The sequence below is a fragment of the Bufo gargarizans genome, chromosome 5, assembly GCF_014858855.1.
Source record: "Bufo gargarizans isolate SCDJY-AF-19 chromosome 5, ASM1485885v1, whole genome shotgun sequence".
NCBI classification, from domain to species: Eukaryota; Metazoa; Chordata; class Amphibia; order Anura; family Bufonidae; genus Bufo; species Bufo gargarizans.
Genome location: NC_058084.1, coordinates 122,211,000 through 122,238,122, shown reverse-complemented (window position 1 = coordinate 122,238,122; position 27,123 = coordinate 122,211,000). Strand labels below are relative to the sequence as shown.

At 42.5% G+C, this 27,123-nt stretch overlaps 1 protein-coding gene across 2 annotated transcripts in view; it reads left to right on the top strand.

Annotated features, from left to right (window-relative positions):
* Positions 1-27,123, top strand: part of ASXL3 (ASXL transcriptional regulator 3) — a 158,010-nt gene that overhangs the window by 97,922 nt on the left and 32,965 nt on the right. For both annotated transcript variants that reach the window (XM_044293282.1, XM_044293281.1), the window contains 3 exons: positions 19,745-19,908; positions 22,926-23,022; positions 23,619-23,724. In XM_044293282.1, the coding sequence (XP_044149217.1) occupies positions 19,745-19,908; positions 22,926-23,022; positions 23,619-23,724 (367 nt within the window). The remainder of the gene's footprint in view (positions 1-19,744; positions 19,909-22,925; positions 23,023-23,618; positions 23,725-27,123) is intronic.

Below are 27,123 nucleotides of genomic sequence, written 5' to 3'. Positions count from 1 at the left end.
ATATGGTCAAATGTGGTGACAGACTCCCTTTAAGGGGTTAAATTGCGGCCACGGCGAAAGGTGATGGTCGGGGTGGCACCTACGAGGTGTCCCTCATCTGGGTCAGATTTAAGGATGCCCAAATAGCAGGTGAGAACATCACATACATTTATATGTGCCTCATCAAGCGTGGCAATAATATGGAGTTGATTGTCGTCACCCTCTCTGGTCCGTGGTACCAACAATGTGTCACGATTTACTGCAAGTGAGTGCTGGTATGTGTTCATCAAGACATGTCTTGGATATTCCCTGTTTGTAAACCTACTCTGAAGATCCCTGGCTGTCACCTGGTAGTTTGCCAGCCTAGAGCAGTTTCTACGCAGTACTGCCCTTTGGGGATACCTTTTTTCAAAGCCACCGGATGGCAGCTATCCCATTGTAGGAGGCTGTTCGTGGCTGTGGCCGGAACAGACGTGTGCATATATTCCCTTCCAGATCCCTAAAAATGTTGAGCTCTAAGAAGATGATGTGGTTTTGATGGATTTCCGAAGTGAAATATAGTCTCAGGTGGTTCTTGTTAAGATCAGCGCTCTGAAGGGGAGACGCGTTGTCTGTGGGGTGGGGAGCCTTACACAAGGCATCAGCATATACATAGACAAAATCATACATCCCTTTGTGTTGGCTCTCCTGTCCCATGTGAGAGACACTATGGACGTGATCAAGAAACTGGGTACAGGTTCAGCGCAATCCTCTGGATGGAGATGGGGTAGACAGCCGCTTTGTAAATTTAGCCAAGACAATATAGCTGTTTAACAATAGGGGCAGTGTTATTAGTGGGGAGGTCAGCAATTTGTTACCCACAAAGTGTAATTAGATCCCTGCCTTGCAGCTTTAAATTGTCTGGCTACTAGTACCTCTGAACGTGCAGCAGCTGGTAATGTCCTGATTATATACTGCGCTACAGCGGTTTCATCAATGTATACCAGCTTGAACGTACCGCAGAGTGTATAGCGTTACTATCCACATACACTCTGTAGAGCATCATTCTGGCCAGCTAGTAATCCCACTTCAGATACGTAAAGAGATACTGAGGGATGATTTGGCTGCCATCTATAGCAGTTCAGAGCGCCAATAATATATATTTTTTCCATTTTGTGTTTTCGTATATATTGAGGTAGGGCCTTATATACTCTCGCCTTTCTTTTAATGCAAATCTAATAAACTTTGAAATTTTATTTCATCCACAACGTTTCTACCAACTGTGACCATGCTATAACTGTGAAACGTCATCTGTATCATCTGTTTAGTGTTTATTAAAGCTGCTTCTGTTACTCTATGATTAAGGGTGCTACAAGCATGTACCCGAAACGCGTCAGAGAGATGTGAGGCCTGTTTCGTATTTATCTTTTGTAACTGCTTTTAATGGAGAAAAAATAAAGTTGAATGGATTTTACCAATACCGGTGGCTGGAAATGGCTTACATTTATTGCTCTGGGAGTGCAGTCCTGCACCATCCGTGCCCCGGAGGTCCGAGCAGAAGCTGGCTTGTTACTATATATGCTTCTGTTACTACCCCTTACTTTTTTCAGATTGGACTATTGAATGCATTTCGAACAACAGTGCAGATGAAACAGGAGTTTGGATGTTTCTGCTGGTTACACTATTATACCCGTAAACTTGTTTTCAGGTTATTTTCAAAGTTGTGGCAGAAAATTCCAAAGTAGACGGGATAAGCTTCGGAGATCTTTGAGTTTATGATGTAAGGAGCAAACTAGAGAAGGTATAGAGAACAAAGTTTTGCACAGAGCATAAAAAATATCAGAAGGCATTGGTGGTTAAGGTAGAGAGTCGTGGAGGGGATTGGTTGTGAACTTTATTGTATGTAGTCTATGGGGGATATAGTGAGGACATGTATTATGATTTTGGTAGATTCAAAGTTGAGGAAAGCATATTGGATTCAGGAAATATTTTGGGCAACAGGAGGGCTAGTAAGGACTCAAGTTTGTCATCTGAAGGATGGGGCTAATTTGAAAAGTTATCCAAGGCAGTGGACCTATACTGTAGAAGGTCTTGTAGATGGTTGAATTGGATGATAGAAAATTTTTGAATTTGATTTTCACAAACTGTGCATTTCACTAACTGCACAGTTTCAGAAATACTGCCACCATTTGCCTGAAACCAGTAATCATTCCTTTTTGCAACTTTGATAAATCGCCCCTTTTTTAGCCATAGCTGTGTGCAGACAGCGTATCACACACCTGATATACCCACCAAGCCAGCTCACGACACGTGACTTCCTTCTGCCTACCTCGGAAGTAGGAAGTGGTCACAATGTGACTTGACTGTATATAAGAAAATAGAGAATACAAGAATTTACTAAAAGAGACATGTCAGGATTGCTGACAGGTCCTCTTTAAATAGAATTTGTTTGATGATGTGAAACAGGCTAAAATGCTTTAAAAGGCATTCAGATAGCAAACAAAATAATATCTACAACTCTGGAAAGGCTCTGGGCGCAACAAACCACATTGAGAGCAATTATTTACAAAGGGGGAAAAAAAACTTGGAACAGTGGTGAATGTTCACAGGTGTTCCCGGCTTATAAAAATTTCCAAGAGTGCATCAACAACTCATTCAAGAGGCCACAGAACAAACGAACATCTAAAGAACTGCAGGCCACAGTTAAGGTCAATATACACGATTCCACAATAAGAAAGACACTGGGCAAAAATGGCATCCATGGAAGAGTCCCAAGGGGAAAACCACCACTATCCTAAAAGAACACCAAGATCCATCATGCATTTGCCAAAAATATCTAGATGATCCCCAAGACTTTTGGGGTTATATTGTGTATACTGATGAGTCCAAGATAGAACTTTTTGTAAGATATGGCTCCCATTACATCTGGTGTAATGTTAACGCCGCATTTAACCCTAAGGACAGCATGGTAGGCTGCTTTGCTTCTGCAGGACTTCAACAATCATTTGTCATAATTGATGGAACTATGTGTTCTGCAGTCATACAATCCTAAAGGAGATTATTTGACCTTCAGTTTGTGACCTAAAACTCAGGCACAGGTTATGCAGCACAAAGCACACACAAGTAAGTCCCTCTGAATGGGTCAGAAGAATCACATTATAGTTTTGCAGTGCCGAGTCGAAGTCCTGACTTGGATCCCACTGAGTTGCTCTGGAAAGATCTTAATTGGGCAGTTAATGCTTGAAAACCTTCCAACGTAGCCAAATTAAAACAATTCTTCAAAGAAAAGTGGTCCAAAATAAAGGTTTTGTATAGTTTTTTCTTCAAAACAGTGTATTATTTTAAAGGTGAATTTTTTTCTGTGGACTTCCAGACATATGAAGGCCTTGGCGTGGAAGCAATTACTAAATCTTTGTAATTGGTTATATTGAGATTACTGGAGGTAGGCCACCTCACCAGGCTATAGTTAAGGGGATATCCCGGTTATAAGAGGTTATCCCCTATTCCCAGTGTGCCACTACTCCATTTATTTTTATGGGAGTGCTGCCGTACTTGTGCTCCTTTAGAAAATAATGGAGTGGCGACGTGCTTTTCTGACCGACCGCTACGTCTGTCTCACAGGGGCTCCACCGGATATGGGGCCCCTATTCTCTTGATCAGTGGGAGTCAGAGGCAGCTCTAGACTTTGTGAGGCCTTAGGCGAAACTCAAACATGAGGCCCCCACGAACACAAGATATGCAAGCGATAATAAAGATTAACCCTGGCTGTACTGTATGTGACATCACTGTGCGTATTAGCCCTGTACTGTGACTAACAGTACAGGGTTAACATGCACAGTGAGTGACATCACAGTACAGGGTATACACAGTGATGTCACAGTCAGGGTTTAGCAGCTGCATGCTTGCAGCACATAGTACAGGGTAGGGACGTGCACAGACATTTTGAAGGGCAGGGGCTTAAGTAAAAAAAAAAAAAGCACTTGTCATTATTTCAAAAAATGACTGCCCACATACTTGATACAGCACTGTCTGCCCACATACATGATGCCACATGGAGGGACACTTCCAGATTGTTTTGTGGTGGCGAACAGAAAATAATGTGGTGCTTATAAAACAGACTACACAGTGTAGAGGGTGAACTGAGCCAGATAAATAGTTGTAATAAAATCAGTGTATACCGCAAGACATGATGGAGGGGGGGGGGGTGAAAGAGGTCAGGATAGGAACCTCGACGTGCGTTTCGCCTCAGCTTCATCGCGAAGGGGGGATGGGCACAGCAGCCAGCAGGACACACATCGACCTGACCTTGGGCCTCTTCGGGCTCCACTGTCTGTCTGTGGGTGCAGGCGGCAGCCAGACAGGGACACTGAGGTGAGGCAGGGCCCTGACTCCTTCTCCACTGTGGCTGCGCAGCGCTCTGGGGGCGGGGCTGGCGTTGCATTCAGTCAGAAGACGAGCCTGTGCGGCAGCACACTCCGAGCCCCAGCAGCCACTGCTCTCTTAAAGAGGCATAGAGGGGCTCAGAGCGGCCGGGCGGCGGCGGCTCTTATTAGTCCGCTTAGCAGGCCACCCACGGAAGCCAATAAAATTGTACTTGCGGTTGTGTCGGGTGCGGGTGGGAGCCAGAGCGAGGTCCCCACCAGCGCGAGGCCTTAGGCGGTGGCCCAAGTGGCCTAATGGAAGTGCCGCCTCTGGTGGGAGTCCCATTGGTAGGACCCCCACCGATCTGTTCCTGGGGATAAGGGATAACTGGCCACGGGGGAAGACTATCAACCAATCCCACAGACAAAGCAGTTGCAGTCCCCTAGTTTGAGATGTCCTAAATTGCAGTGACAGTTGCTAACTCATTCATTTAGACATAAATTGGGTAAATTTCTCATAAATCAATCAGCATATAAAGTGAGAACAAGTACAATGGGAAAGCATAAAAATATTTTTCTTAGAGGCAAATCTGTGTTCTTTTCATGTAATTACATTTTAATGCCAAATTTAGGAAATTATAAATTATACTTTTATGTTCACTGGCACAAAAAAAAAAGACCTAAAAACGTACATGATTTACTGATCTTGGAAGTTTAATGAACAACTGAAATATCCGTTCTTCAAAGAAAATTAAAACAGACTGTAAAATGTCATCTGTTTCTTGGTGGTTCTGTTTAAAATGATTTGCTTTTAAGGCTAGGCTACACAACGACATTTGTCGCAGTAATGTCGCGCAACAATTTTTTTAATGATAGTCTATGGTGTCGCACAAAACCCATCCAAAATGTCGCGCGACACATGTAGCAGTGTTCAGATGAAACTCGAAAAATTTGAATATCGTGCAAAAGTAAATTTATTTCAGTAATGCAAATTAAAAGGAATTGCATCAATGCAGCTCAATGGTAGTCTTTCACCTAATCTGAGCGTTTTGGACCGCTCAGATCAGGTTATAGACTCTTTGACCCTCATTACAATGTTACCTTTGTTTTCGGTGTCCCTCGTCAAGATATTGAAAAAAACACTTTTTAAACGTATGCAATTCAGCTTCTGAAGGTGCCCAGGGGCTGCGTTACTGGGAGATGTGCCCAGAAAAACACACCCCTTTCAGCCCTCTGGCCCGCCCTTCTGTCCTAATATTACCTCCTCCTCTGTCTCCAGCCGGCGGACGTCATGAGCGGCAAGAGAAGAAGTCAGGCTGGGAACTGGCCCGCATCTGCGCACTGCTCTGCCCATTATGTCTCTGTCTTTAGTTGGCCGACACATGTGCAATATGAAAAGCTGTTCCTCTGCCCATAATGAGCAGAGCAGTGCGCAGGTGCAGGCCCGTTCCCAGCCTGACTTCTTCTCTTGACGTCGGCCGGCTGGAGGCAGAGGATTAAGGAATAATAGGACATAAGGGTGGGCCAGAGGGCTAAAAGAGGTGTTTTTTTGGGCACATTGCCCAGTAACGCCACCCCTGGGCACCTTCAGAATCTCATTTGTTTTTGTTTTTTCAATATCTGAACGAGGGACACAGAAAACAAAGGTAACATTGTAATGAGGGTCAAAGAGTCTATAACCTGATCTGAGCGGTCTAAAACGTTCAGATTAGGTGAAAGACTCCCTTTAAAATTTGAATTTTGTGAAAAGGTTCTATATTCTAGGCTCAAAGTGTGACACTCTAGTCAGCTAATTAATCCATACCCCCTGAGCAAAGGGTACCTCAAAATTGAGACTTTGGGGTTTCATAAACTGTAAGTCATAATCATCCAAATTATAACAAATAAAGGCTTGAAATATCTCACTTTGCATGTAATAAGTCTATCTCATATGTTAGTTTCACATTTTAATTTTTATTACTGAAATACCGTATATACTCGAGTATAAGCCGACCCGACTATAAGCCGAGGCCCCTAATTTTACCCCCAAAAAATGGGAAAAATTATTGACTCGAGTATAAGACTAGGGTGGGAAATGCAGCATATGTGGGGGATCTGTGGAGGACACTTATGCGGACCTGTGGATGGCACTGTTATGGGGTGGATCTGTGGAGGACACTGTTATGGGGGATCTGTGGAGGACACTTATGCGGACCTGTGGATGGCACTGTTATGGGGGGGATCTGTGGAGGACACTTATGGGGACCTGTGGATGGCACTGTTATGGGGTGGATCTGTGGAGGACGCTGTTATGGGGTGGATCTGTGGAGGACGCTGTTATAGGCGATATGTGCTATGACACAAAGGGCCATGGGGGGGGGGGCAGCATAAGACATATAGCATCTTATGCTGGTCCCCCTCATGGCCCTATGTGTCCCCTCGTGTCCTAAACTGCGCACATACACGCAAAGGCCGTTAAAGTGTTACTCCTGTGTAAAACAAACAATCTCTCTCCTATTGATAACAGGTCCGGCTGTACTCACTGTCACGATGAATGCACTACAGCGAGCGGGAGCTGGCTGGCCGGCCGGCGCGTGACTGACATTACTTAGTAACGCTCTTCCCACTTCAGGAAGCAGGAGCGTTACTAAGTGACGTCAGTCACGCGCCGGCCGGGCCGCTCGCTGCAGTGGCATTTTCGGGTCGGCCAAATCGAGACTCGAGTATAAGACGAGGGGGCTTTTTGAGCACAAAAATATGTGCCAAAAAACTCGTCTTATACTCGAGTATATACAGTAAATGGACTTTTGCACGATATTCAAATTTTTCGAGTTTTACCTGTAGTTGTGCCCTGTGTCGACACATGTCGTCGTGTAGCCTTAGCCTTCTACTTCTACAAATAGCAGCAAATGTATGAAAGTAAACCCATTTTACATGTGTCCATTTCTATACTTTATTCTTTGATATGGCTATCTATATTGAATACTATGTTCCATTTCATTGGTACAAGCCTTTTACCAGTATTACAACTTTACATCATTTTTGACAGTGAGGTTATTAGTCTCTTAAAAATAAATTACCAATCATAACCTCTTCAATTATTGGCGGAGATGAATTTATTAAAAGTGATTTTATTGCCTCAGATCACTTATGTATTTGGGCTGGACAAAAAATATATAAAACATTTGTACATGTACTGTATGTCTAACGATTTAATATGGGATTTTAAAAGGGTACGGCCAAAATGAGTACCGTATTTTTCGCCCTATAAGACGCACTTTCCCCCCGCCAGGACCTCCACTGATGAGATATAGATGACCTATCCTGAGGACCCCCACTGATCTCAGGTCCCCAAGTCCCCCTGTGTGAAGATTGCACTCTTAGGTGTTATTTTCAAACTCTTTTATTGACATATAAGAAAGAACATCAACATCTTACAATCGTGTTGCGTATCATAATACAAGATCCATTTCGTGTATGTATTTCAATCATCCACTGCATTGCTGTAAAATTCCCTATCTTTTGTTAGAAGATTGTACAGAACATTCCCGTGACTCCACTAAACCGACCGATCCAAGAATCCTTGGGCTGCTGACAAAGCCTGTCGCAGTCTCGAGGCTGAGTACAACGTGTGCGGAGAGCTGCACCATAGGCCCCAGACCTTTTAAAATGTTTGAGGTTTGTTACAGTGTTTAAACACCAACACTAAATATGGTATAATTAGATTTATTTGTAATTTACACATGGATAAGGGTCAGTGTATTGGTGTCATACTATCTCAGGGCAACACATTTACGTGCCATAAATAATTACTCTCTCAAAAATATTGTCATGTAGTGATCCCAGTTGTCTTCGTTTATAAGTCCCAGCAGTCTATCTGAACCAACAACAAATTGGAGAGAAAAGCCTCCCTCCAGAATGTAGCTATTGGGCTGCAACTCCATATCATGTGCCAGAAGTCTGCGTCTAGTTCCCCACATCGTGGGCATGCAGTCGATGATGCTCTGCCCATTCTGTAGAGCCTAGTTGGTGTTAAATATGTTTGATGAATAATGTACAGTTGTATTATTTTATGATTAACTGCTGGCGATACCTGTAAATGTGATTCCAATAAATCTGTTATGGATTCTTCTGCGAGTGTGGGTATCATTCTTTTCCATTTATCAATCCCTGAGAGGGCCGTTCTTGACCTTTGCTTGCACTAAATTGGAATAAATTGCTGGCACTAGTCCTCTGGGACACTGGGGTTTAACAACGCCTATTAGTGGGTATTTGCAGTTCGTGGTATTGGTGCTCGGGATTATGACCTGTATGGCCGTCCTAAGTTGTAGGTATGAAAAGAAGTGAGTACGAGGAATATCGTACTTCTGAGACAGTGCTTCAAATGTCATCAGTACTCCCTGATCGTATATATCTCCCAAGAGTTTTAATCTCTGCCGCCTGCCATCTTTATGCCTCCATGACTATTTGTACCTGTGACAGCGATTGATTGACCCATAAAGATATATCTGAAACAACCCCCGTGAACTGGGTCAGTATTTTTCGCTTCTCTCCAGATAGTTTGTGCCAGCCTATGCAGTGCAGCAGTGTTTCTGGAATTTAGGCGGTATCTCTAGGACTGACCATAATGGATAACAGTCCAGGAAGTGCATTAAGAAGTACTCTGAAGTGGGTAGGTCCTCCGCAGTATACCAGGTTCTAATAAGCCTCAGCTGACCTGCTAAATAATATATATATATATATAGATAGATAGATATATATAGTAATCTGGTAAAGCCATACCACCTTCTGTTTTTAGCCGTTTTAATGTATCTAAACTTAGTTTAGCCCGTGATCTTCCCCATATAAAAACACTAGTCAAGGAGTCTATTTCTGAATGTTGGAGGGCGTATAACACCTTGGGAAGTATAATCATTTTAATGAGCTTAATATGTCCTGCCACCGAGATGGCTAATGTTTTCCAGTTTTGTAGCTTGTTCCATATATGGTCCTTTAAGGGGTAAATATTGAGAGACAGGACCTGGGAATATCTTTTAGTAATATTTTCCCCTAGATACTTGAAGATATCAACCACCTTTAGTCTTTCCACATGTGAGGGACCCTGTCCAACCTGTCCAAAAAATCCCCAAATTCATTTATTAAGGCCACTGCACCTTTAAGGGAAATGTCAGGTGACGATAAATATAGAATCATGTCATCTGCATATAGTCCTATACGGACTTCTCTGTCTCCCATGGTCACCCCGGTTATATTGCTGCTGTTTCTCACCCTAATTGCCAGAGACTCAACTGCCAGTGCAAATAAGAGTGGTGACAGGGTGCAGCCCTGTCTGGTACCACTATGAAGAGGAAAGCTCTCCATTTATCAGTAGCCTACTGACCAGGCTGCTGTATAGTATAGTATAGTATAGTACAGTCGTGGCCAAAAGTTTTGAGAATGACACAAATATTAGTTTTCACAAAGTTTGCTGCTAAACTGATTTTAGATCTTTGTTTCAGTTGTTTCTGTGATGTAGTGAAATATAATTACACGCACTTCATACGTTTCAAAGGCTTTTATCGACAATTACATGACATTTATGCAAAGAGTCAGTATTTGCAGTGTTGGTCCTTCTTTTTCAGGACCTCTGCAATTTGACTGAGCATGCTCTCAATCAACTTCTGGGCCAATTCCTGACTGATAGCAACCCATTCTTTCATAATCACTTCTTGGAGTTTCAGAATTAGTGTTTTTTTGTTTGTCCACCCGCCTCTTGAGGATTGACCACAAGTTCTTAATGGGATTAAGATCTGTGGAGTTTCCAGGCCATGGACCCAAAATGTCAATGTTTTGGTCCCCGAGCAACTTAGTTATCACTTTTGCCTTATGGCACGGTGCTCCATCATGCTGGAAAATGCATTGTTCTTCACCAAACTGTTGTTGGATTGTTGGAAGAAGTTGCTGTTGGAGGGTGTTTTGGTCCCATTCTTTATTCATGGCTGTGTTTTTGGGCAAAATTGTGAGTGAGCCCCACTCCCTTGGATGAGAAGCAACCCCACACATGAATGGTCTCAGGATGCTTTACTGTTGGCATGACACAGGAGTGATGCTAGCGCTCACCTTTTCTTCTCTGGACAAGCCTTTTTCCTGATGCCACAAACATTTGGAAAAAGGCTTCATCAGAGAACTTTGCCCCAGTCCTCAGCAGTCCATTCACCATATTTTCTGCAGAAGATCAATCTGTCCCTGATGTTTTGGAGAGAAGTGGCTTCTTTGCTGCCCTTCTGGACACCAGGCCATCTTCCAAAAGTCTTCGCCTCACTGTGCGTGCAGATGCGCTCACACCTGCCTGCTGCCATTCCTGAGCAAGCTCTACACTGCTGGCACTCCGATCCCGCAGCTGAATCCTCTTTAGGAGACGATCCTGGCGCTTGCTGGACTTTCTTGGATGCCCTGAAGCCTTCTTAACAAGAATTGAACCTCTTTCCTTGAAGTTCTTGATGATCCTATAAATTGTTGATTGAGGTGCAATCTTAGTAGCCACAATATCCTTGCCTGTGAAGCCATTTTTATGCAACGCAATGATGGCTGCACGCGTTTCTTTGCAGGTCACCGTGGTTAACAATGGAAGAACAATGATTTCAAGCATCACCCTCCTTTTAACAAGTCAAGTCTGCCATTTTAACCCAATCAGCCTGACATAATGATCTCCAGCCTTGTGCTCGTCAACATTCTCACCTGAGTTAACAAGACTATTACTGAAATGATCTCAGCAGGTCCTTTAATGACAGCAATGAAATGCAGTCGAAGTTTTTTTTTTGGGATTAAGTTAATTTTCATGGCAAAGAAGGACTATGCAATTCATCTGATCACTCTTCATAACATTCTGGAGTATATGCAAATTGCTATTATAAAAACTTAAGCAGCAACTTTTCCAATTTCCAATATGTATGTGATTCTCAAAACTTTTGGCCACCGACTGTATAGTAATTTATTTGAGAAATTGTGGGCCAAACCCAAAACTTTTCAGGCAGTTAATCAGATAGGCCCATTCTATTGAATCGAATGCCTTGGCAGCGTCTAGTGAAGCAAGGGCCCAATCCTCATTTAAAGAGAACCCCACGTGTAGAACCTACATGCAGCCTGGGGGTGGGTTATAGATTCCTATTAATGTATATTGTACATTGTCAATTAGAGAATTGACAAAAACATATCTACCTTCTGAATCAATGACCAAGTCTTTTACCTCCCAGTGCAATTTTTTGTGTACTAACAGGGATACTCCTCGAGAAGAAGAGGTGGGATATGAGTGCACAGCCCATTGAACCCAAGGTTTCTTTAATACACGAGAGGTGTTAGTGATAAGATGTGTTTCTTGAACACACAAAATCTGTGGATTAGAGTGTCTGATAAGAGCAAGCACCATAGATCTCTTTTGTGGTGTCCCCAAACCCCTAACATTCCATGATAGTATTTTTAGCTCAGCCATGGATTCAGAGGCAGGTATATGTAATCAGAAGTGAAGGCAAATGGATGAATTAGCACGCAACATTGCTACATAGGTAACTGTAAGTAACGAATAGAACATAATTATTGTAAAACTAGAATTGCAAACAATCTTTGTGTTCCCTAACGTTATGTTAGTCTGAGTGTTAGGTCTGTAATATTTTCTTATTTCAAATTGTAGGCCAGTAAATCCGGGATGCCCCCGCCTATGATGTCAGTTGGTAGAGGCATGCGGATTGCGGCCACAGAACTAATGTGTTCATTTTACTTAGTTGCATGTACAGTGGGGCAAAAAAGTATTTAGTCAGCCACCAATTGTGCAAGTTCTCCCACTTAAAAAGATGAGAGGCCTGTAATCTTCATCATAGGTATACCTCAACTATGAGAGACATAATGAGAAAAAAAAAAATCCGGAGATTGGACTGGCCACTGCAGGACCTTTGAAATGCTTCTTACAAAGCCAATCCTTTATTGCCCGGTCAGTGTGTTTGGGATCATTGTCATGCTGAAAGACCCAGCCACGTTTCATCTTCAGTGCCCTTGCGGATGGAAGGAGGTTTTCACTCCAAATTTCACAATACATGGTCCCATTTATTCTTTCCTTTACACCAGGCATGTCCAAACTGCGGCCCTCCAGCTGTTGCAAAACTACAACTCCCAGCATGCCCTAATAGCTGTAAGCTATCCAGGCATGCTGGGAGTTGTAGTTTTGCAACAGCTGGAGGGCCGCAGTTTGGACATGCCTGCTTTACACGTATCAGTCGTCCTGGTCCCTTTGCAGAAAAACAGCCCCAAAGCATGAGGTTTCCACCCTCATGCTTCACAGTAGTTATTGTGTTCTTTGGATGCAACTCTGCATTCTTTCTCCTCCAAACACGACTCGAGTTGAGTTTTTACCAAAAAGTTCTACTTTGGTTTCATCTGACCATATGACATTCTCCCAATCCTCTTCTGGATCATCCAAATGCTCTCTAGCAAACTTCAGACGGGCCCGGACATGTACTGGCTTAAGCAGGGGGACACGTCTGTAACTGCAGGATTTAAAGGGGTTATCCCATCGCTAGGATATGCCCCCATTGTCTGATAGGTGCGGGTCCCACCGCTGGGACCCGCACCTATAAGGAGAACGGAGCAGAGAAAGTGGAGGCGGGCGCACTGCGCATGCGCAGCCGCCCTCCGTTCATTTCTATGGAGCCGCCGAAAATAGCCGAGCGCTGGCTCGGCTATTTCCGTCGGCCCCATAGAAATGAATGGGAGCGTTGGCCGCGCATGTGCGGTGCGCTCCCATTCACTTCAATGGGAGAGGCGGGGAGCTGCGCCTGGTGGTGGTCGGACCCTGGGAAACCCGGGGTCCTCCAGCCACAACTCTCCCCGGCTCCGTTCTCGTTATAGGTGCGGGTCCCAGAGGTGGGACCCACACCTATCAGACAATGGGGGCATATCCTTGCGATATGCCCCCATTGTCTAAGATGGGATAACCCCTTTAAGTCCCTGGCGGCGTAGTGTGTCACTGATGGTAGCCTTTGTTACTTTGGTCTCGGCTCTCTGCAGGTCATTCACTAGGTCCCCCCGTGTGGTTCTGGGATTTTTGCTCACCGTTCTTGTGATCATTTTGACTCCACGGGGTGAGATCTTGCGTGGAGCCCCAGATCGAGGTAGATTATCAGTGGTCTTGTATGTCTTCAATTTTCTAATTATTGCTTCACAGTTGATTTCTTCACACCAAGCTGCTTGCCTATTGCAGATTCAGTCTTTCCAGCCTTGTGCAGGTCTACAATTTTGTTTCTGGTGTCCTTCGACCGCTCTTTGGTATTGGCCATAGTTGAGTTTGGAGTGTGACTGTTTGAAGTTGTGGACAGGTGTCTTTTATGCTGATAACAAGTTCAAACAGGTGCCATTAATACAGGTAACGAGTGGAGGACAGGGGAGCCTCTTAAAGAAGAAGTTACAGGTCTGTGAGAGCAAGAAATGTTTGAACTGTACCTATGATGACAAATACAGGCCTCTCATCTTTTTAAGTGGGAGAACTTGCACAATTGGTGGCTGACTAAATACTTTTTTGCCCCACTGTATATAACAAGGCACTATATTAGCAAGAATAAGGCAAATTGTAATAAAATAATTTTGGAGAAACTACAATTAGCATATATCTCAGTGAAGGAAAACGAGTCCGCTGATGTTGTCAGGTGACCAGTCTCTAGATGTGCCAGAAGCTTCAGCGTCTTGGGGATCTTCACCGCAGGGCTAGCCATTCGGAGACTTAAAGTAAAGAAGACCACTCTGTCACCGTCCACCACGCTTAGTTTGCCAGGATAGCCCATAGAGTACGGGATGTTAGCTTTTCTCAGGCGTCTCTTGACATCCATGAAGGTGGAGCGTTGTTTCTGCAGTTCCATATTAAAATCTGCGAGGATGGAAACTCTGGCATTGTCATATTTAATTTCCTGTCGCCTTCTAGCTAGAGCTAATATTTTGTCCCTGTCTTTGCAATTGAGGAACCTTGCATTCATGGGGTGGGGTGGTGCCTCCAGTGGAGGAGGTTTTGCTGGTACTCTCTGGACCTGTTCTACCACATAGGCTGAGGAGAAGTTTGCATGTGGAAAAAATGCCTTCATCCAATTTTCTTTAAACTCATCCGGCGCCCGACCTTCAGCTCTTTCAGGCAATCCGATGATTCTAATGTTATTTCTACGGAGCCTATTTTCTAGGTCGTCTTCTTTCTGCTTCCATTGCTCCTGTTTTGGTATCCAGATCAGAGATGGCTCTTGGAACAGTAGCGGTGGAATCCTCTATATGAGATATGCGTTCTTCAGTGTGTGGGACCCGTTCTCGCAGGTTATGCAGGTCTTGGCGCATTAGTCCCAGATCTATCTTGACTTTGTACAGTTTCCTTGTGAGGGAAGTCTTACACGCGGTGATAGCTTCCAAGATCTAAATGGTTACTTGCTTAAGAGTGGGTTTTTCTTGATCTTCCTCCTGGGAAGTTACTTGGGTCGGTATTTCGAATGCTCTAGTGTGCATATTCCATTGTGGTAATGGCGACCGGGCCCCATCTTCTGGTTGTCTGTCTGGCAAATTTGCGTGGCACTGTTTTTTGTGGCCCCATTGATATATCAAAATAGTAGACAGTTCTGTTCAGAATTCAGGGCTCACAATGGTGTAGAGTATTGTGTATAGATACAGTGATATTGGTAGCAGTCTCAAGACTTATATTTTTCAGAGATGCCTGTCACCTTTGTATGCACAACAGTGATTTGATTGTAAAATCGGGCAGTTTGATCATGCTTTCTTTGGCTGTTTATACAAGAGGCTGTATCTGGGCTGCTGAGTGATCAGGGATGTTACTGCATGTGCTGCTGCAGGAGTCTGGTTTTGTCTAGGCTTCTGCCCCCTTTCCCGGTGCTGCGGAGGTATCTGCAAGATGGCTGACCGGCAGGAAACTTTAGCTGGTAATGTCTCCTGCCGAATCCCCTTCCCTCCACCTCGGGTATAGCGCCTATGGTCTCCCACTCTCACCCCCTTATGCCTTACCAGGATCTGGGTTTCAAAACTTGCTGCAGGTCCTCCACTTGAACCCGCACATTGCTCCCGGTGTGGCTCCTCTGCGCACTCCGTTTGTACAGCGCTGGTTGCTATTTGTTGCAGGGCTAAGTCAGGTTGTCTGTCTGGCACAAATGGTCAAGGATCTGCCAGGATTTGTCCAGGTCTGTGGTCACAACCACATAGCTCCTCTCACTTGCATTCCGCCATCTTGGCTGCTGGCCTCCTTCCCCTCTTTTCATTCTCTTGAATGGCAACTGGCTGCAGTACTTGGCTCTATCCACTCTTTTTGGTGTAGATGGCTACCAAAAAACAGCCATGTACCTTGTATAGAGCTGCAATCGCAATTCTGTAGGCTTCAGAGCTGAAATCCTCCTGATTATGTTGCTTGCTTAGATTATTTGCATTATGGGAAGTGTAATAATATGCCAATTTTCTCACTGATTTATAAGATAAGCGCTTAGAAATGAGCTTGTTGAGAAGCTTGCTACTGCTGCTCAAGACTATAATACGGACTGTAATTTAGAATCTGTAGAAGGTATGGCACTGTAATGTAGTTCCTCAGCTTTTTACATATATTATATATATATATATATATATATATATATATATATATCTTGTTATTTATAGGCCAACATAGACTTTAAGCTTCTTGAATACGTACAATAAACTGAAGCTTTTCCTGCTGTTACCCTACGATGTGAAGAAGTCAATCTGCTGAAGTATAAATGGATCTTGGCGCTTATTTTGTGTGTGAGTGAATTTATCATGAAAAGACGTACTCATTTCCAGCTTGGTACGCTGATCTTAGCCACAGGCTGACATTTTTTGTTAATAAACAGTGTTCCCTTGATGATATGCTTGCGAGCTGCAATCAGCGTTTCCTCTTCAGATGAACTGTTTATGGTTGCCTGGACTACTTTTACTTGACAGATAAGGTTTTCTGTAAAACCACTGAATCACGTCTCTGATGTTACAATATGGAACAAACCATGAAAAGCCCAGAATATTTAAGACCATTCAAGTCTGATCTGTACTTTTTCCTGATCATTTTCTATCTCCTTTTTAAAGGAAATGTGTCATCAAAAATGTATTTGCCAGTTAAAACCAGATGGTCTTTTTATTTTCTGATTACAGATTTTATTTTTATTTTTCCTGTGCATGATTATGGGGATGGCTATCTTGCCGTCTTTACAAAGCATTAAGAAATTGCTTTACGGCAGCCACATGGTCCATGGAGCTGACCCTATTGACTTCTATGGGAGAGTTTTCTAGGCATGGTCTGTGACCTGTGCAGAGGTCATTGTACAAGGGAAGAATAGATAAACTCTGACAATCGCCCATTGTGAATGGTGGATCTTGTCTTATCTATACACCGAGGTGATACCTCCTTATCATTACAGGCAGGATTAGAATGACAGATAGGCAGGTAACTGCAGTAAAGTGATCTGTACATATTGGCGCCTATTTTTAGGCTTAGTGGCCAGTGCCAAAACTGCAGGAATTTGTTTTTTGTTTTAATATAGATGTTGAAAATAAACATAACCTCATCAAAAATTATTTAGGAATACATTAAACATGAAAACGTGATTTTAAACAATAGGTCATTTTCTGATTGCACATTCCCTTTAAATCATTGTACATAAAAAACAAATAAAAAAAACCATGGTGTAGGCTTATATCCTATCTGCTTCATCTCGTCAGTTTTGGGGGTCCTGCTGCCAGAAGGTCTGTTGATTTATCGGTGGCATTTTTGCTGCAGGATTACAAAAAATACCGTGTTTCTCCGAAAATAAGAAAGGGTTAGGGCTTATTATTGGGGTAGGGCTTATTTTGACTCCATGAACATATTTTATATAGACACATGCCAATTACAGAACAGTCCCTGGACAGTGTTTATATTAAATATGACTATACCCCCCCTCATCCATAGGAATGCACCCATATACTGCAGTACATGGGTGCATTCCTATGGATGAGGGGGGTTATAGTCATATTTGCCTCACATTTTTCATTCTCGTACTCTATATGTCCCCTAAGCTGTCCTTACCCAAGGGACCTAGGCAACAATCTACAGTACCAGGGAGACCATACGGCACAGGAGAGATGTAGGGAGCTCCTCCAGGCAGCAGAGAGGAGAAGGAGATCCTCCTGCTGCCTCCTTCATGTAAGTAAGAACGTGCTGGCTGGCGGCAGTACAGCACATACAGAGAAGCCGCCAGCCCGCCCAACATGAAAGTGAAGGGAAGCGCGGGCTGCCGGGCATAATTTAGCATTTAGTGAAGTTGCCAGCCCACCCTTCAGGTGCTGCTTAGTGCCGCGATGTATGCGCGGACTGGCGGCTTCACTTAAGGCTAATTCACTGAAGCCTGCGCTGCCCGCCGACAGTTTCATGGAAGTTCAGGAGCCATTAGTGAGCGCTCCTGCAAAAAAAGGGCTTATTTTCGGGGGACGGTATTTAAAGAGGATTTCCAGCCCCACTGATCAGATGTTTTAAGGGGCCTCAGCCCTCATGCGAGCACTATGGCCTCTTCAGTATATACATGGGGCAGTCTACCAGCATCATCGTGGCAGTGGTGCTGGGTATTGCAGCTTTGTCTTATTTAAAGGGGTTGTGCCACCATAAAATTTTAATATAGTTAATAAAAGGCTTGGATTCTGTTACAAAAATGCTCCAGTTATGATATTCGTTATAATAATAATGTCTCTGGTGTTTAATCAATATAATAATGTGCATGTCCACTTACCAAGGTGGTCGCACATGCTCAGTTCCATTGATCAACTTCCACAAGCCATAAATTGTGGTAGATCATGGGACAGGGCATACAGTGCAGTTGTATAGCCGATCTACATTGTTAATGGACGCACAGTATTGAAGTTGTGGTCTTCATTGGTTAACTACGAGGCAGCAGTGGCCTATTGACTGCATCACAAACGCGCACTGTGGTTATACCCTTACAGGGAGTGAGCAGCAGCAGAAAGGACACCTCTCCCGAGAAAGGAGACGCACCCTGAGCTGTCAGCTTTAAATACTCTAGCTGCGCAAGTGAAGCGATAAATGTGAAGATCTCTGGATCCATGTGAGGTGCAACGCTGGGTCTAGCTTTGTTAGTGAGACTTCACATGACTGTTATTTTTCCTTTCTTCTTATCCATCAGAAGAACAGAAAAATAAAGAAGAAAACGGATCCTGTGCACATTTCTGAGATCTGTTTTTTAGACAGAAAAAAATGATTGCATACAGGACTTTTTTCAGTCAAAAAAATGCATCTTGGATGGAATTGGCTCAAACAGATGCCAAAGGTTTCGTTTTTTTCCCCTTATTTTTCCATTCTTCTGACGGATCAAAAGAACGGAAAAATAACGGTGATGTGAATGCTGCCTTAGAAAGAGATTGTCATGTATTATTTGATGTCTGATTTTTTACTACTAAGTAGGTGGTCTTATCTAAACAATGCAGAGGCCCCAGCTCTAGCACCAGAGAAATGGTGCTTCTATCAGCTCATAGGCAAGGATGCTGCGAATCCGTCTCCCCTCAATCTAATATTGACAATCTATACTAAGAATAGGTGTGATATTCTAGTGCAGGAGATTCAGAAAAAAATCTGTGCATACAGTGGATGATATTTAATGAGATTCCAGATGACTTTTTCTTCAGAGGCAGTTTTCATAATAATGCTCCAGTAACGCCTAGCATGAGCATGCTGGTCTAGATTCCTACTTTTGATGCTCTCCTTGGGTATCTTTGATGCGGACTTCCAGTTTTTGTATTACAGAATATATATGTCTGCGGAAAATGCTTTCCTGTTGTCTATTTTCCACTAGTCTCCTTTCTATCGGGGTCCCACAGCGATTATTGACTTAATTTTATTACCTATAGCTTGAAATTTACCTTGGGTCTTGTCAGAGGCCCAGGCATCCGCCATGCTCTTCCCTTCAATGCTGCTTTTCCAGATTGGTTTGCACGACTCGTGGGAGCAGATTTCCCGTAAAAAAGGATATGGTTGTATACTGCAAAAAGCCTTAAAAATGGAGATGCAGTACAGTTTTAGCATATATTTATGACAGTGATGTACCAACAGGCAAGAATATAAGAAGAAAATATACATAGTTTTCCTTTCGACGATATATTTATTAAGAAAAGCATTATTGTGGAAATCTTTGAACAACGGTAAAGAAAATGCACATATGTTCAATGGCAGTTCTGCTTCAGTGGATGAAGAGACTGGATAAATGTATATCATGATTGGCAAAATTACATTTTGAGATCTAAAAGCATGGAGTGGTTGGGGATTGGTCTACCTGTTTCCGTTCAGAAGAGCCTGTCCGCATATACCACTTGTACACTTTATGTAAAACTGATATAAAAGAACAGTAATTAACGCAATCCCTTCTGACTATATTTTTTTTATTTTTTTTTAGGGCATTTGAAATGGACCAAAGCAGAAGATATTGACATAGAAACTCCAGGATCAATTTTAGTCAACACTAACCTGAGGGCTTTAATAAACAAGCATACGTTTGCTTCTTTACCTCAGCACTTTCAGCAGTACCTCCTGCTCTTACTCCCAGAAGTAGATAGGCAGGTGAGTAAGTTACAGTTGCCTAGGGATTATGGCTGCTAAAGGGGTACTGCAGGGATTTGTTATTATTGGCCTGTTCTCAGGATGGGCTAGCAATACCTGATCGGCCAGATATAGTCAGACACTTTGCGCTCTCAACGATCTCCGTCACTGGAACTCTACTGCTCCATCCAATGTGTCTTGGACAGAGCTGGTTAGTCCAGCGCTGCTCCCTTTGAAGTGAATGGAAGCCGGACTGCAGTAACCAGCTCCGTCCATTATACACAGTGAACAGAGCTGTGTGTTTTCTGTGCTGGAGCTACACCGAAACAAGTGTCCGGACCTTCATCGATAAGATAGGATAGACCATCAATAGCAATATCCTGGAATACCACTTTAATGACCAGACACTTTTTTACCGAAATTTATTTTACATTATTTTTTTTGTGTGTGAAGGTTATGTTCACATTTCTTTACAGCATATGTCTCCCATCAGCCGTAATGTGTTTTCATATTTACCACCATAAACCAGCCTGAAGAAGGACAAATTGTACTCATTTGGTGTCCGTCAGGCAAAAGGAGGGCTATGTATTTGTTTGATGTAAACGCTGGGAGCTTCACATGACAAGAACACAGCCTCAATAGTGGCAGGACTATTTGCACACTCACGTTTTTTACATAAATTGCCTGGCATAGATCAGCCAATAGCAGGCGGTGATGGGGGCGAGCCTCCCTAGCATCGCGGGTGACGCTAGGGAGGCTGGTCCCCATCACCGCCTGCTATTGGCTAACCCCTCCCAACCCCCCAACCCGACGCCAGATGTTTACATCCCCACGACGGGGAGATGCAGCGGCAGCCGTGCGTGCTTAAGAAGTAAGTACATGTTGTGTGAGGGACCCGGGCATATGGGGGAAGGGGAAATTTTCAGGGGTCGGATAACCCTTTAAGTTTACTTTTTTACTGAACTGCTTTTACGGTGTGCTTTATACCAGTTATACATAGGAAATGTTAAAAGGGTTTTCAGGGATTTTTATACTGATGGCCCATCCTCAGATTAGGTCATCGGTATCTGATCAGTGGAGGTCTGACACCGGGGTCCCCTCCGATCAGCTATTCAAGAAGGCACCGACACTGTGAGTGCTGCGGGATTCTCTGTGTTTACAAAGCACAGTAACCTACATTGTATAGCGCTCTTACTCAGTATCTCGCTCAGTCCTATTCACTTCTATGCCCGAATCCCCTGAGGATGCCAGTTTATCTGGTGAAACATGTTGGGGGCAGTGTTTGAGCAGTGTGTACAGATGGATTATTTTGAAGAAACTTAATGAGAACGACAGTGACACTATAGTGTAGGACTAGCTACTAGGGAACGGGTAGTCAGCACGCAGCTACCAGCTCCCTGTTAATAGCTGGACATATATAATACCTTGGAAAAATATATACAAAAGACAAGGAAATACATCAAAACCATGTGACACAGCTGATTAGTTTTAATTATCTTTATTTTTATTTTTTTACACTTCTAATATGTACACGTTAAATGTTCTGTTTTAATAATTGGCATATGAAACGGATAGGGCATCCATGGGTCTTAAGGACCGTTTGTAAATAAATTTGAGCACCGTACCAAGCACAGCCGCTATACAATGCATGGCTGTGTGCCTTGTAAGTTCCATGATGGCCGCTGCGCTCACAGGGGCGCTGGTGCCTTCTCGAATAGCAGATTGGCAGGGGTCCTGGGTGTCTGTTCCCCACTGATCAGATACTGATGGCCTTTCCTGAGGACAGGTGATCAGTATCGAAATCCCGGAAAATTCCTTTAATTCAATTTTGATACGATTCAACAATTAAAGGGCTTCTGACACCATTATCATTGTAGTGAACAGGCTGACCTGCGACACGTGCTCATCTGTGGCTTTATTTCTGAGACAACTGAACTTTTTATCTATGTAAATGAGCCTCGAGGAGCAATGGGTGCGTTGCCGTTACTCCTAAAGACTCTGTTCTCTCTGCTGCTGCACCCCCTGCACAGGGCCAGGCAGTGTACACGTCATCACACCTGGCCCTGACTTCTCTTAGTCACGCGCCTTTGCTTTACACTTCAGTACTCTGCACAGGCGCAGTACAGAGAAGAACTGCTAGCGAGTCTCTCTCTTGTACTGCTCCTTATACTAGTGTCTAGCGCGAGTCTAGGAGAAGTCAGGGCCAGAAGTGAAGTTTACATTGCCTGGTCCTGTCAAAGTGCAGAGAGCGCAGATTCTCCACGAGTAACGGCAACGCCCCCATTGCTCCAAGAGGCTCATTTGCATATATTTAATTATTCTCAGAAATAAAGCCACAGATGGGGGATGGGACCAAGACTGCTAGCTTCTGCTAACCTGAGCACATGTAGCAGGTCAGCCCATTTCACTGCAATGATTCTGGTGACAGAAGTCCTTTAAGGACAGGCCATGCCTGTGTTCTGCACCTTTATAACAGTAGGGTTTTCATGCCACAGTCAGTGACTACCACCATAAGGGAATGAGTATTTCAATAACTTGTTTCCAAGGTTAAGAGACAGCATATTATGTACTGTATTCAGATTTTTTTCTTTATCATTTTTGCTCTTTATTTTTTTCTTACATTTACTTTGTTCTTGTACGGTCTCAATTTGTTGCCAAGGTACAAGTATTGTCACCTGATGAAGACTAGATAAAGCACCATAACAACGTGACCACAAGGTGTCATGCGATCCTTCTACATCCAGGATTTCTCCCTGTTATGCAGCCTGCTACTCTTCATTCGTTTTTATCCCAGCAACCAACATCGCTGGTGCTAAGTCCATTGTTTCCTTGCAAACTCCAAAGCAAAAGTTTAATTGTCCAGAGAAAGCCTATTTCTGGCTAATATAATATTTGGGATATTTTTTGTTCCCTTTTTGTACTTTTTTGTGTGCATAGTCTAATATTGTGCAGAACATATCTATTTAATGCAGAAAAAAATTGCTTTTACGCTAATAAAGAACATTGCTTTCATAAGTCCTCTCCCATTCTCCTTCCAGATGGGAAGTGATGGGGCTTTACGTCTTAGTAACTCTGCTCTAAATAATGAGTTCTTTGCATATGCAGCTCAAGGCTGGAAACAGCGATTATCAGAAGGTAAATATAAGTCTTATTGTTTTCATTAAAACTGTTATGTGTTTAGTAAATGGCTGTGCATGCAGTTGATATTTTTAGTTTTTACCATCACCCCTTAGTCCAGACCTTCATGTTACAGAATTGGCAATATGATTAGAACTTCTAAAACCAGCTGTTAAACAGAATGCATTGTAGCATCAAATCCAGACACTTCTAAGAGGACCCTCCAGTTCAAGATAATGAATTCACATTAAATGGGGCACAAGTAGAACAATTATCTGGCACCCACCTTTTCAGCTGCAGAGATTCCCGAGCTCCTGTTCTGTCATCCAAGATGTCCACGCCACTTCTCAGACTATCATCTGGACATTATGCGTTTGGTCATCCAGGATACTTTCTACTTGACGAGTCCTACCCTGGAATTGGCCAGCACTTCTAGTATGAGGGCAGCAGGAAGTATCTTGGACTATGTAATGCATAGTGTGCATCAGGTAGTCCGAACAGTGGTGAGACCATCTTGGATGACAGAACACTTTGTTCTTTCCACCTATTAAGCTAGTGTTGTGAAGAAAACCACCAATGCCTTTACTTATGGAAGTTGTTGATTTATTTCGTAGGAGAGTTCACTCCAGAAATGCAAATGCGCATTAGACAAGAAATTGAAAAGGAGAAGAAAACAGAAGTTTGGAAAGAAAGATTCTTTGAAAGGTTTTATGGAGAAAAGTAAGAAATAAAATTTTAAGCCAACTTAAAAAAAATAAAAGAAGCATTATGATAGGCTCCCAGATCTTCCTTGTAACATTCTACCTTGATTTATGCAATGAGTCTAGAAATTAGAATTGTATTACTTCTCTGTATTGTAGAAATTAGGCTTCAGCAAATCGACTATCAGTTGATTTGTTTAAATACTTAGATATTAATGCTGCATCCGTATAACATTAAAAAGTATTGGCTCTATGGAGCCAAATTTCTTCTTCTCGCCTAAAGTTGTGCGAGACTTTGGTTAATTCCTACTTGTATGCATATCTGCGTATTGAAAAACAATTTAGAGCATTAAAATGTAAGTATTTTAACAATGTAGAAATACAATTTATACCGCATATGAGCAATTTTCACAAGCTTCCCCCCAATGAAAAGAGTAAAAACACCCACTAACCTCCGCCCCGCACTATAAGGAGCAGGGGAGAGGAAATGCCCAAAAAAAAGTTTGGGAGAAGAATCTTTTTATTCCTCATTTTTCAATCATGCCTCGCATATAGATAAAACCTTCCAAATTCTTCTAGCCCATTTATTTTCCCTTTTCAGAATTTAATTTACTAGGGATTTCCAAGTTATCACATTAGGGGCATCTTTTATAATCCAGTTCTTTAATATAACCCTCCTGGCAACAAATAACAAAAACATATGGGGTCATTTATCAAACTGGTGTAAAGTAGAACTGGCTTAGTTGCCCATCTCCCTAGATACAATCCTGTACAGAAAATAAGGTGTGTTGTGTAATCTATGTACAATAAAATATTGTGTTATTTTGTGTGAAACCTTAAGAATTGAGCCATATTTCTCTACCCAAATCTGCTTGCCAGTGTGCCCTAGCGTAAAACTGCATTTTACCCGACAGTGCATCAGTTTCTTTATATAGACTAACCCTCCACCTCTAGCGTATGTACCAAATGTCTCCAAACATATTCCAGACCCCTAATTTCTATATATATTATATATATTATTTTAACTTTCTTAAAAATCCATCTAATTTAATTTAACAAACTGTTCCATATCTAGTGAAGCTTTTAATTTAGCTTTGAGTGGAATTTCATATCATCTCTCACTCCTCCCTTGGTGCTTGTAAAATGAATGTATTTTTTGCTGGTTAAAGAAGTCTGGTAAGATTTTGAAGACCTTTATTCCCCCTAAAAATATTAGTTCTGTGTCAAGGTTGTTTTCTTAAAGGGCTTCTCAGGATATAGATATTGATGACCTATCTTTATGATCTGTATCGGATCGGTGGGGTTTGGGCAACAGAGGTAGCCCCTCCCTGACTCTGCCCCTCAATGCTGACATCACATCAAAGGGCAGTTCAGCTCGGGGGAGGGAGGAGGGACCATGTGACCTGTCGAGGTGATGTCAGCAAGACAACAAACCAGGTCACATGACTGTTTACAATATTGAAACCGCGCTGCTCTCCAACAGCTCCACTCAGACCACTTCAGCATGTGCCGACATTCATCAATACGCCAATTCCAGTTTTCTTGCCACACATCTATTCGCCTCTCCTATATTCGTCAAGACCGGATAGGCAAAGCTAGTGAAGCACCGCAATGAGTGTTAATCTCAAACCAGCTTTTATTATACTCACAAACTTGAGAGGAATACAGGCATATCAAACTATTTGACCGGTTTCCGTCTATCACCTGACCAGGGTTTCACCTTCCCTTCTTCAGGGGTGCATATCCCACCCATCAAGGGCATGTTTTTTATATACAGGTTCGGCTCCTCCTTCCACCTACCTAACATTCTCTTAATTTGCTTATGCGTTAAAACAAAATATTTAAAACCAAAAAATACATGATTCAGATGATAAAAAAGCATACAAAAAAATCCACATTTTTGCATCTAAAAGAATATTGTCAAACAAAATCTCATCCCCTCTTAACAATGACATCTCTTTCCATTTAATTATCACATGTCCATGTATGGCCAATTAGAAACCACTACCATGATCCATTCATAAAATCCCAGCTGCCCCTCCCGTAGATACCTATTCGCACCATCCACTCTATACCTACTATAAGATTAGTGGGTTTTTTTTATATATAATTCCCATTCTGTACTCCTCTTTCATAGAACATTATAATTTTACACACAGAAGACACACGGATATACAAACTAGCTCCTGCTCGGTAAAGAACAAGATGTTTATTTTTATACCAAACAGGGTTTCAAGTCTAATTCCACATTTAACCCTAAAGGTTGCAGGGTACCCAATTTGTAGATCCACTCTATCTCACGGCGATTGATCTTAGCGATTGGATCCTCCCCCTGCCATTTATTAGTCACTCTCTCAACTCCAACAAACTTTAACCCTGATTGGTTTTTATTATGTGCTCTTTTGAAGTGTGCCAAAACACTGTGTTTCTAGTCCCTTTTTTTATATTTCTGATATGTTCCTGTACACAAATTTTTAATTTTCTCAGGGTTCGTCCTACATGGGCACTCCAGCATGTAAACGACCCCTATAATTTCGCAGTATAATTCACCTTCAATCCTAAATGTACCCCCATTGCTTCTAGATACCACTTCAGTTATATTGCGCATTCTATCTTATTTCTGACAGTTTCTGCATGGCATACAAAAACCGCACCATGTGAACACATGTTTTTTGCCACCTTCTTTGTTTAAAGGCAGACAGCTGTGTACAAGCAGATCTTTCAAGTGGGGTGTCTTTCTAAATATAAAATCTGGGTGGGCTTTCCCCAGCACAGGATAATTTTTTAAGAATGACCAATTTTTCTTTATAGCATTTTTGATTGAACCCATGTTGCAATTGAATTGGGTAATAAAGGAGAATTTATGATCTTTCTCCTCTCTACTGTATCTTTCCTCTTTAACCCCTATTTCTTCCCTACATTTCTCTAGATTTTTCTTTCTATATCCTTTTTCCAAGAAGCGCCTCTGTATCATATTACTCTGTTCCCTATAGGTTTATATCTCTGTACAATTTCGGTAGATTCTATTAAACTGTCCCTTTGCAATATTTTCAATCCACGGACCATAATGGCAACTAGTAGTGTCAATATATGCATTTGCGTCTGTGGTTTTAAAGTAAGTCTTGGTCTTTAATACACTATCCTACACAAATATAGTGAGATCCAAAAAATGTATGCTAACTGGGATTATGGAGCTGGTAAAGTTTAAGTTCCAGCAATTAGTGTTAATACTTCGCAAGAAGTTTTCTAGCCCCAATAATTCTCCCGCCCAAATTAGCAGACAATCATCAGTAAACCATTTCCATAAACACAGTTTACCCTTATCTTGTTTTACATTCAATATGGGGTCAATATATTCACTTTCCGAATGCGGCCATTAACAAATTTGCAAAAATGGGGACGAATTTTGTCCCCATCG